The sequence below is a fragment of the Phaethon lepturus genome, unplaced genomic scaffold, assembly GCF_000687285.1.
Source record: "Phaethon lepturus isolate BGI_N335 unplaced genomic scaffold, ASM68728v1 scaffold1726, whole genome shotgun sequence".
NCBI classification, from domain to species: Eukaryota; Metazoa; Chordata; class Aves; order Phaethontiformes; family Phaethontidae; genus Phaethon; species Phaethon lepturus.
Window position 1 is genome coordinate 1 of NW_010543843.1, and position 11,995 is coordinate 11,995.

General features: G+C 41.7%; 1 protein-coding gene across 1 annotated transcript; it reads left to right on the top strand.

Moving 5' to 3' along the window:
• Window positions 1-871: 871 nt before the first annotated feature.
• On the top strand, window positions 872-11,828 carry LOC104621842 (protein TANC1-like; the record flags this gene model as incomplete). The annotated part of the gene is made up of 8 exons (XM_010288449.1): window positions 872-1,005; window positions 1,493-1,616; window positions 1,735-1,910; window positions 4,468-4,600; window positions 5,454-5,545; window positions 7,781-7,927; window positions 9,471-9,571; window positions 10,457-11,828. Coding segments are annotated over 8 exons (2,279 nt in total), but the record flags the coding sequence as incomplete, so codon positions are not given.
• Between the last annotated feature and the right edge of the window lie 167 nt (window positions 11,829-11,995).

Consider the following 11,995-nt stretch of genomic DNA (forward strand, 5'->3'; position numbering starts at 1 on the left):
CGCGCGGGTGCGCACGCGGCCGCCCCGCTCCGGTGTCTGCAGCCAGCGCCGGAAAGGTCTCTTCTGCGAGTCGAACCGAGCTTTCTAAAAGGTGTAAGGTTACTGCATTTTAGATAGAGGTCAAGAGCGCTCGCTCTTGACGGCATACACTGTTCAGTTCAAAAAAGATTTGTAGGGTGAGTTAGAACGTTGATGTCTCTTGTGTGCTGCAAGACGTACAGTAATCCTTTGAGGTCTGGAGCAATGGTTTACACACAGGAATTAGAACTATTGATTGATAACCTGCCCTGTTTTTCACAATGAAAAACAGGGAAACAGTTTTAACTGGTGCCGAATGAAGCTAAATTGTCCGAGGCTCCAAGGCCCAAACTTTCTGCCGAGATCTAAATATCTGATGTTTGGTAATACATCCCTGCTAGGGATCGAGTAAACAGTACTTCCTGAAATTTGAGTTACAGTCCCTTTGCTGAATCCCAGAACTCTTGTCATCTTCACCTTTGGGAAGGCCTGACAGAAAGAGATGAAGCTTTCTTGTCATGAAAAAAATTAATGAAAAAGGCACTAGAACTGCCTCAGGCTGGTGGGGGCTTATCCAGAATTTCCATAAAGATCCCTTTCAACCTACAAGCTACGTACATGATAGAGTTGTTACCTTTGAGGATCATCTTTTTATTTACCAGAGAATGTCTGTGGCTTACTGACTTAACCCAATTCTGACCGGTTCTTTTGAGTCTGAAAACAGTTGTGAAAAACCTTACGGAGCAGCCGAGTTGAAAAAATTGGGGCTTCGGTACCGCTCACATAACGTTCACGCGTCAAAAGCTGCGGTGAAAGAGCTAAGAGGTTGTGCTGATGAAAATGCTTTCTTCAGCCCTGACAGCCGCTGCAGGAAGAGGAAAGCTGGAAGTCTGCGAGTTGCTCCTGGAGCGAGGCGCGGCCGTGACGAGAGCCAACAGGAGGGGGGCGCCCCCGCTGCTCTGCGCCGTGCGGCAGGGGCACTGGCAGGTCTGGCGCGTCTCTGCGGGTCGCTGCGCTGCCTGTGGGAAGCGCTGCTTCGTGCCTTCCGCCTCGAGCGCTGTCATAAATGAGCCTAAACTTCCCAGTGTGCGTTTGCGTCACCTTCAAAGGGATGTGTTCGGAAGGTGACTTGTGAAGTTATTTAAAGTGATACGAAGGAATCAAAAGTACGTCGGCTGCGTGACAGCCTTCGTTATAGTATACCAAAAATAATACATGGGAGTTAAAATATGTTATTTCCTGGACCAAGAACAGAGGCAATTTCAGATCCTTTATACTGCCTCTGTATTAATGGAGAGAGAACCTTAGAGTCAGGCCCTGAACTGCGAACAGTTAAGACTTGGGTTACGCAGGAATTCTCAATGACTGCTATAAACAACACCTTAGTCCTCTTCTTTAAAAAGACTAAATTATTAAATTATGGCTAAAATTTAAATCTGCCAATTTATTTTTAAATTGCTGTTTTCTATTTCAGATTGCTAAGCTTCTAGTGGAGCATGGGTCTGACGTGAACTTAAGCGACAAGCAAGGCCGAACTCCACTTATGGTGGCTTCTTGTGAAGGACATTTGAGCACTGTGGAATTTCTGCTTTCTGAAGGTAGAAAATAGCGGTTCAGGGCTGCACAGCTGTACCAGAGACTGCATCTGTGCGAGTTAAATAATTTTTGCCTATTAAACAGGACATCTTCACAAGAAAGTTAATTCTCGCTTTATAGGTGCAGCTATTTCCTCTCTGGACAAAGAAGGACTGACAGCTTTGAGCTGGGCATGTCTAAAAGGCCACAGGGAAGTGGTTCAGTATTTGGTTGAGAAAGGCGCAACAACTGATCAGACAGACAAAAATGGACGAACACCCCTAGACCTGGCAGCTTTTTATGGAGATGCTGATATTGTAAGTAGAACTAACAGTAGAAAAAATAAGCATGTGTTGAATTTTCATAACACAAAACAAAATTTAGAAAAAGTATTGACAAACAAAACAGAAGGGAAATTTGAGGAAGTAGCTAAGATGCTTACACTGATCTTGACCTCAGTGCAAGCATTTACTCAGAAAAGCATTTTCTAGATAACGTTTTGGTACCGAGGTAGCTTGTGATAAAGTCAGCGTTATGCCGTTATGTTTTACAGTGTGCTGTTGTACTACATCGTGGGTTTTTTAAATTTCAATAAGAAGTAGCATTTACAATTTCTGTGTTGGATGATCTGGAATTACAAAAAAAAAAAAAAAAAAAGTGCCTGTGGGATATGAGAGGAAAATATCTTTTTTCAGCCTCTGCAAAGCCATCAAGGAAACCTGACAGGGTCCCAGTCAGTTGAGTGTCTTAGTGGAACAGAGACCCCACGTAAGAGATGTAGAAAGAAGAATATTAGTGGCAGAATAGATGAAATGCAGAAAGGTTTTGCTTCTCTATTATAAGGCAGCATTACCTGTCTTTGATAGGTATTTTACATGCTTTGCATGACAGGGAGAGAACTGTTAGAAGTCCTTACGCTTTTCGTCTTGCAAAGATGACACTGAGCACATCTCAGTGTTACTATCCAGTCTATAGATGTGGAAGTACAACACTTGAGGCGTAAATTCAGTTTTTCTCAGTTTGTTCCACAGGTCATTTCAGAAACAGGACAACAACTGCAATTCCTTTTTCAGTCCTGTACCTTTCTCACTTACTACCTTCTTCCTCTATTATACATGTTGCAATGCAAGAATTTAAGGCTTTTTAGGTGAAGTTTTTCTGAATCTGAAGTAGAGCATACCTCTAACTGAGATCAAAAAGTATACACTAAGTTTGAAGTCTGTGATTTAGAATCCTCTGTATCTTTAAAATCACAGATCTTTTACATGATTGTATATTCTTGTTCTCATGCTTCAAAACTTGCTAATTAAGCACAATTCAGAAGCCTGACCAGATAGGAATGCAATTTCTGCAAACTGCATGGAAAGGCCATGGTCAAGTCTGCACGCACTATAAACAGATCCAAGAGTTCACCAGGGAACTAGACAGAAAGCAGCCTCTCAAACTCGCTAGCATCTTTATTTCTAGAGTTTGCATATACAACATCTGGTTTCAAAACGGCAGTTCTTGAATAGAAGTGCTGCCATACAGTGTAACTTGCTATAGCACTTTAAGTCCCATTCACTCTTAGTCAGAATTACTTTGAAATTGTAAATAAGCCCTTAGATTCTGTACTAGCTTTAAGAGGTTTCAGAAGCCACATCATGGAGCTATTCCTGCCACTGCAACTGTTTCCATGTAAAACTGGGTACCTGAAGAGGCACTTCTTTCCTGCTTGGGAATGAGGGATATTGAGACTCCTTTACATACTTTTACTGTAGGGTATTGCATTGGAATAGTACAGACTGCCAGTTCCCTTGATAGACTCGCCACATCGGTGGTTCGTGTGGCTGAAGAGCCTTACCTTTGTGCCTGGGCAACAGGCAAAGGTGGAATCGTACTAATTAAGAGATCACTCGGCAGGCCAGGAGCTTTGGGTCTTGGGGGCCTGTCAGTGGGAAGGATTTTTAATACCTTTTTCCCTGCTAGATTACTGCCAGTTGCATTTGAGAAGCAGTGGTTATGTGTAAGAACTATTGCTTGCTTCAAACCTGCTATCACTGTCATTTCCTGTATATTGCACTTTTAATTAGTATTGCTGATGGGCAATTACTCTGTTGCTCCGGATACCTGGTGAATGCTTGGTGGAAGCTGATGGTGTCTGACATCAGCTTATTTTGCTTTCTTAAACTTTCTTATTCGCCCTTGCTGCATTTTACATTTGCTGCATATATGTCCGGCTGCAGCGTTAGACTGTCATAGTAAATGGATAAGAAACAAATAAAATTACAAATGCGTTTTTCTTCGTATAGAGCGAGAAGTGGCCCCTCAGCACCGTAACTTGTATGTACACTGTTAACTAGAATGTTTTAAATATCTCATGTTACATGACAGCAGCCTGGGTGTTTTCTGTTTGTTGTATAGCACCGTGTCCTGTAGTAGGAGCACATTCTGGTCCTGCACTTCGTGCTTCTTGTTGTCGTGTTACAGTGTACTTGAAGCTGAAACCACAGGGCCTACGCCACTACTCTCTTTTCACCTGAGCTTACTGCCCGTATGCTCGAGTTGCTGTGTTGGCACGCAGAACGTGAGCAAAGGAGGGAAAAAGCATAATGTGTTGGTCTTAGGGTTTTTCTGACACAGGTACTTCCAGGAATTTGGGTGTTGTTGTTTTTCAGTTCCCTAAGTTGCAGGTCTTTGGCGCAGTTTGATAGTACTCCCGTGTTGTGTTCTGTTTAGTGGGTTCAGTTCAATGGATTTAAAATTGCTTTAGCATACGCTGGAGCATATACTCAGTATACTTCAAGGAAGATTAGGTGGTAGCTTAAGTATTTCACTGTTCTGCCCCTTCTACCAAAAATAATGTTATGAGGCTTGTCTTGTTTCTTTTCGCAGGTGCAGTATTTAGTAGAGAAAGGAGCAATGATTGAGCATGTTGACCACAGTGGCATGCGGCCCCTGGACAGAGCTATCGGATGTCGTAATACGTCGGTAGTGGTTATGCTGCTGAGAAAAGGAGCTAAACTAGGTTTGTAAAACTATTCTATACTCAAGAGAAACAACGGAGTATCTACTCTGCTAGAATTACTGTCCTTCCTGTAAAGTAGATGAAATAAATATTGAAATACACACTAGATTTTTGCAGGTGGAATGGTTTGCAGATGCCTGCTCAAGAGAAATCAGTCTCTTACTTTTCAAGGCAGTCACTCAAGACTCACTTCAAAAGTGAGGAAATGCAAGTAATTTTATTCTATTCCTTTCTTTGATGTATGCTGATGAGGAGGTCTGGAAGAGTCAGTCTTCATGTGGTTACTCTATCATGATATACTTAAACAAGAAAATTATGATTACGCTATTAGTGATACTTAATTCTGACACTATTAACAATTTAGATTAAGAAATTTTACATTATTTTAATAAATTATAGAATCATCCATTTTTGCAAAGGGTGGGCAAAAAGTATATGTCCAAATCATGTATTGTCACTAGGCAAGTAGACGGTGCAGCTGTGTACATGATAATTGCTGAATCTGTAGTACCTTTAAGTCATCGTTCATTATTATTTGGGTAGTAAGTACGATCAAATACAGATCCTTACTTACACCTGAACTTTACCAGGGCTTTCATACTGTCTTATACTGGCTTTAGGCTGGGGGTAAAAGGAATTGGACCATTTAATATCTGGCTGCCATCTATGTGGGGCAGCAGGGGGCAGGTGTGGATATATATGTATTTATAATGCATGTGCACATAGTAATAGTAGTAGTAGTTCCATGCAGGTGGAATATCTGCTGAAATAGGATTAGGCTTTCTAGTGTGAATAGGTATCAGAAACACATTTTCTTCCCTTTTGTCAGAGATCCTTAAAATTTAACTTGCAGGAAATGCAGCATGGGCAATGGCCACCTCAAAACCCGATATTCTCCTTATTCTGCTGCAGAAACTGATGGAAGAAGGAAATATACTGTACAAAGTAGGTAGATTTTTATTTTTTTCTGGTAGCAGAACATTATAATTGGACTTCTGTCTGAAGGTACATTAAAGTTCTTTATACCTCCTTTTCCGTTCAAACAAGATGTGTGCTTGCACATCCCCTTATGTTGGGAATGAGACCAAGAAACCTGGAGAACCCTGGAAAAGAATCATTGAAAATTCCTGTGTAAAATAAATAAATATTAAGTACATTTTCTTTCTGTTGAGCAAGTTGCTCTGTGAACATCTGTAGCAGTCAGTTGCTTCTTAAAAGCAACTGAGAATCTTAAGGTGCTGGTTTCAAAGTACCTTGTTGAATTACATGACAGGAATATCCTTTTCTTCAGGATAATGTTCTTTTGTGTGCTGTTTAAATACATAATGAGCAAAGTGACAGCTCTCATGATACATTCTTTTTACTAGTGGTAATTTATTGCTCAGGAGAGAGACTGGAATTATGTTTGTAAACTGTGCGGTACACCTGTGTTATTTCACTAGTGCAACACAGTGCTGAAAGGCTTATATCATTCAAAGTCTGTTCTAGCGACAAGACTTGAAATCTGTAGGGTTTTTTCATAAGGGCCCTCAAATACCTGCCCCCTTATCTCTGATTTTTGTTTTATATTAAATGGCTTTGCGTAGTACCGAAGAGAGACCCTTGAGACTTTGCCGTCATGAATCGGGGTGGACCTGCTGAGATTCTCCCAAGTTCTGTATAGGAGTCTTATGAATACATCTGGATAATTTATCAAGTTTATTGATCCTGAAATGGGTCAAGAGCTTTATATCCAAGCAGGTACCTTTAAGCATGGGACATTTTTCAACCTGAAGGATTACAGGTTTTATGCTACAAAGGCAGTTCTGTCATCCCTGGGAAGCCTCTCCTGTGTCACACTTCTCTAGTGGTGTGCTGAATGTCACTCGCTGGCTGCTCAGCAAGAAGGTGCCACCGTGTCACCAGCACCAATTAATTTTCTTCAGTTTCTGCCTGAAGCTGCTCCACAGGTTGAACCCTGCCTAGACTCTGAGACCACAGAGTAACGTGGCAGGACTCGGTACTCGCATCTTTTACGTTTTGTTACATGAGGTTGAATTCCCTCCTGGTATCTATTTTTAGAGTGCTTAATTTTATGGTAGTAATTTGAATGGACTCACTAAAGCTATGGTATGTCATTTAGCTTGTTAAACTTTTTCCAATATACTTTCTTTATTTGCCAGAGTATTTTAAACGGATAGTTATTTTGCAGAGTAACACGTATTTGAGTCTGCTCGCAGTATGCGATAACTACTTTTCAGCTCTCCAGCTAAATAAAATAATATTTTCCTTGCCAGTTTCAACAGTAAATTTTGACCACTTTGAGGGTTTCGGTGAATAAAATAACAAAAAACACCCAATGTTTATGAAAATAGATTAACTTGTAATATCCGCAAAGAGAAAAATTTCTTCATCTGTCGATTAAAAGATCTGCTTTTCTTATCATACCGGGAGGGTTTCCGTGTTTTTAGCTAAACTGTCTCAGATCTTCAGTTTATTATGGAGATGTTCTCCAGGCATCTCTTGGAGAGTCTGAGTATTTCCAGTGCAACAGTAGATCATTCAGGTAGTCCCGAGGGACAGGTCAGCGCTCTGATTGAGCCTCTCTTAAGCAGGAGGAGAGTGACCTTTGGCTACTTTAAATTCATACACTCGGGCACCCAGCTGGTCATGGCTGAGACACGGGAGTGGATCTGGCAGCAGCTGGACTCCACGTCTGAACGATGTGCTGACTCCCTCTCCCACCCAGCCCCCTCCATCGCCAGAGCTTATTCTGCAGTACCACCGTTCCTGGCTAAGGAGACGCTCTGCGAGAAGCAGCTAGGCCTTAGACTTTTAATCAACTACATCTTCAGATATTTGACTGCTCTGCTGAAAGAAAGAAAGAACGAACGATTTGTGTCATATATTAATTGTATGTGCATGAATTTTTCTGGTACAAGTAGCAAACATTATCCTGGTGAAATACCATTAAAGGTGTGAGTTTAGAAACAAACGCAAACTCTAGTTAAGGCGCAAGTTCTCTCATTGTGCCTGTGTGTAAGTGTAATTCATGCTTTGTATATTTATTTTGTAAAAAATCTGTCTCTCCATTTTCTTCCTGAAGAGCGCCTGTTGGTAGATGTCAAATATAAATGGGCTTTTTTGCAACAGTATTGCAGTATGGAGTTTGTAAAAGCCTCTTGTTCTCCAAATTTGTAGAAAGGTAAGATGAAGGAAGCAGCGCAGCGCTATCAGTATGCCTTGAGGAAGTTTCCGAGGGAAGGATTTGGAGAAGAAATGAAAGCATTCAATGAGCTGAGAGTTTCATTATACCTAAATTTATCACGATGTCGCCGAAAAACAAATGTAAGCTTGTGCTGTTAATCTGTTGCCTTTCTGGCTTTGAGAATCTTAGACTTCTGTTCTGCTGTGTTACTGAGTTTGTACTTGGACATATTTTTTTGCTATTTTAGAATCCTGTATCCTGATATTGGGCCTTCTTGTGTCAGCAAATGGGGGCAGTTCATAAGATGAGGGCATGTTGCTGTGGGGGATATATTACAGCTGTTCTTATGTAATCCACTTATTTTGGAATGATGAACTGCTGGATGGTTTTTGTACTTTTAAAATGCTAAATGGAAAATGCCACCACTACTACCCTTTGTTACCATACAGCATAACCTACTACTACAGCTGTATTGTATGTGCTGGTTGTTTTTTTGTACCTTCACTGGTGCATCAGATGGCTGGTAAGAACCTGAATCCAGAACAAAAACTTCTGATTCTTCTGGATACACCTTACATTGTTCCTTCTTTTCAAACGGAGACTTCTTAATTCCCTAATCATCCAAGTTGTTCTTGACATCTGCTCCAGTTTGAAGAATTTCTAAGCATAGGTCTCCAGGACTTCACACAGGCAGTTGTGCCACTGCTTTGCAGAAGCAGTACTAATGCTTTCCTTTCTGTGCTAGAACTACCTCTCCTGATGCCTTCCTAGATGAGATTGGCTTTTTCAGTTGCATCAAACTAACAGCAGAAAGTGGCTCTGTGACCAACTAGTGCATGTGTGTGTGTGCATGTGTGTTTCTTATCGTATCTCACCGATAAACTCTGATTTGCATTTTGCTAATCCTGAAGTGCATCACCTTACATCTAAAGCTCAAGTTCATCACATTGCTTTGCTTTTGCGTGATATCTCAGAATGGTTTTTTGGGTGTTAATGCTTTCCAACCTCCTCTATCATCATGCTCGATATAATTCAGTATCGTGAATGCCCTGTGCTGTGCATGGGCTGTTATGAAAATTAGACTTCTGCCTTCATCTTCCCCACTCCCATTTCAGTCCTGCTTTGTTAATTCCAGTCCTTGGTTTAACCAACAATTTACTAAACTCTTATTCTGTGTTCTTGTTAAATGAAGGCCAAATATGTTACATCTAGTGCAATTCTTCGCTAAAATTTTCATGTACTTTATCAAAGAAAGCTCTGGACTAGTCCAGTCCATTTCCTGATGTTTCTTGGTTTTCTCTAAATTCCTAAGTTTTTAACTGGCCTTTTTTCAAAAAACATTCTAAAGCCTTCCTATCGTCTGAGGTGGTCATTTATCCTGCTAAACACACAGACTCTTCTAGCATTTTAACATCTTTAGAGAAGATATGGTTACTTTCAACCCATATTAACATTGCCTTTTAGCTACCTTGGAGTCAGCTTCCCTTAGGCATGAGACAAGGTTAGCCAGATGAGGTCTGTTCTCCATCTTTCAGAAAGTATCTGCTCTTGCTAACTGATAAAGGTGACTTTCTACACTGCATAAGCTATCTATCTGCACTTTTGAGGGGGTACTGTGAATAAAGAGCATGCAGCTTTCTTCTATTGTCAATGTATAATGAGTACATTTGTTTAAATTATTAGGACTTTGGTATGGCTGAAGAGTTTGCTACCAAAGCATTGGATCTGAAACCCAAATCTTACGAAGCCTATTATGCTAGAGCAAGAGCCAAGAGGAACAGCAGGTACGGTTTGATTCTGTGCACCTGTCTGCACCGATTTTTTTTTTTTTTAACTTCCCAACACATCCAGTAACTTTTTCTTTTCCACTAGTTCTATTTGGAATTTGCAGAGGAAAAGTTTAAGTAAGTTCCTTGTGCACTCTCCATCTGTATTGGGTTTCTATATCACTTAAAGCCAACCGAACCCAAAAAGCACTATTGAATACTCATTTAGGTAATTATTAGGCAGTCCAGAAAGTAACAAATTTGCATGTTTCAAGTGTAAGAGTGAACAGGACTGCTACTCCATGTGACTCAGCAGAATGTTGTCAGCAGTGTGCCACCAAACTCCAGTGCTGCATTATTTATTACCAAGAATAACTGGATGCTTTTATGTGACAGGATATGTTGAATCATTAGTAGTTCAAGATAAAAACAAGGGGAGAGAGGAGGAACCATTATTTAAACTGGAAAAATACCAAACTATAGTGGTATAGTTGAAGTACAGGGAGAGGTGCCTTTTTGATTTGCCATGTCTTTTCTAAGCAGAACTAGAAATGGTCATGAAGCAGAGTTCAGCAAGTTACCTACTCTGAAGATAACAGTAAAGGGCTTATGAGACAAAGCTTCAGTTCCTAGTGTTACCAGCAGACCTCTGCTGCCCTCCTGAAAAAGCTGTCATGATGCAAGGGGAAGGGTTTAGGGCTGGGTCTGCACTTTCATGGTAGGAAAGAATTTCCTGGGTTGGAGAATATCCAATTCTTACATTGTCACCACCTGCAGCAGATGACGACAAATCAGAGTATTTCTTAGAAGGTGGCAGAGGTGGGTTAGTAGTAGGCAATGCTGAGACTCAGATTTGCCCCAGGTTTTTATTGTTTGCTCTCTTCCCCCCCCCCCGCCCCCCAGAAAACTACTTGCTGCTCTTGCTGACTTACGTGAAGCCACACAGCTGTGTCCTAGCAATCAAGAGATAAAACGTCTCCTGGCTCGAGTAGAAGAGGAGTGCAAACAGTTCCAGAGAACACAGCAACAGAAGCATCAGTTGCCACAGCTACTCCAGCAAATTAGCAACTCTGATAATGAGGAGGAGGGCATTATACAAGGTGTGAATGATAACTTTAACCTTCAGGACAGGGAGGAAGTACTGCCACACTCTGATGAATCTGTTCCCTCTCCACAAAGGCTGCAACGTTCCTTAGCTGCTTCCTCGTACAGCAGGACCCTACAAGAAAGTGCTCAGCAGAAAGCTAGATCTGTGTCCCCTCAAAGCAGAACGGGCAATAAGTATCTGAGAGAGCCAGGCTTGATCATGCAGCCAACAAAGCAGGCACAGATTGTAAAAACTAATCAGCACCTGAGCTCTGTCCAGCCTGGATCAAAAATGGGAAGCAGTCCATGTAATACCAAGACACAATCATCTTTTCAGCAACTTCCCCAAAGTCCCTTGCCAGTCCGGCACTCTAAAATTCAGCATTTTGATGGGACAAGCACATTATCGTCCGGCAGTGGCTCCACAGGTCCTAGTTCCGAACTGTACAATGAGAAGTTTACGTCCAGCCAGTGTCCCCATTCACAGCATAGTGAGAATCTCCCTTCTCATTCTTTTGGAAGTAAGTCTAAAACCGCTGACAGGTTAACAGCCCCTGCTCAAATGAATTTCAGTGAAGCAAGGCAGCAAAGCCCTGCAGCCAGTGGTGTCTCTTCTAATTCTCCATCCAGCAGTATGATTCTTGCTAGCTCAACCAGCAGCTTAACTTCAGCCAGTAGTTTTTCAGAGAGTATTAAGGGGCTAGGCCCAGATGTTCGACTCAAGGAGAACAACATGAATCAGATTCAGGGTGCTACTGCTGAACACAGACCTCGCAACACCCCATTTATGGGAATCATGGATAAGACTGCAAGGTTCCAGCAGCAAAATGCTCAATCCAGTCGCACGTGGCACTCTCAGGCGTCAGATGGATTATCAACAAATGTTGCTTCTGGGGGCATTCAGCCCTCAAATTTTGAGCAGTTCTCAGTCAAACACTACCAAACTAAAAGTTCCTCTACTGGTGCTGCCCCAGGAGATAGCAACCAGAATGGCATGCAAGCTAAAGAACATGAGGAGCTTACATGCCAAGTATCTGCGTGCTGTCAAGACAACAGAGCACCTAAACAAGCTTCACATTTGTACCCAGATGCTGTGTCAAAACAGCAGTCTCACATCGGTAAGGAAGGCCATCTAAGTCACGTCACGTCCACAAAACCAAAGCGATCATGCATTGAATCAAATGTATGAATATCACTTTGTAATGATATTACAGGGTTGTAAAACTTGGCTCATAGCACCATAGGGTATCACGTCTGTATGACATACCGACTGGCTCTGGTCACTTGTGAGTTTGGGTAAGCAGTCCATGTTGGCCAGTACTTAATGGGATACAACCACTTTAACCTGTTCCTACC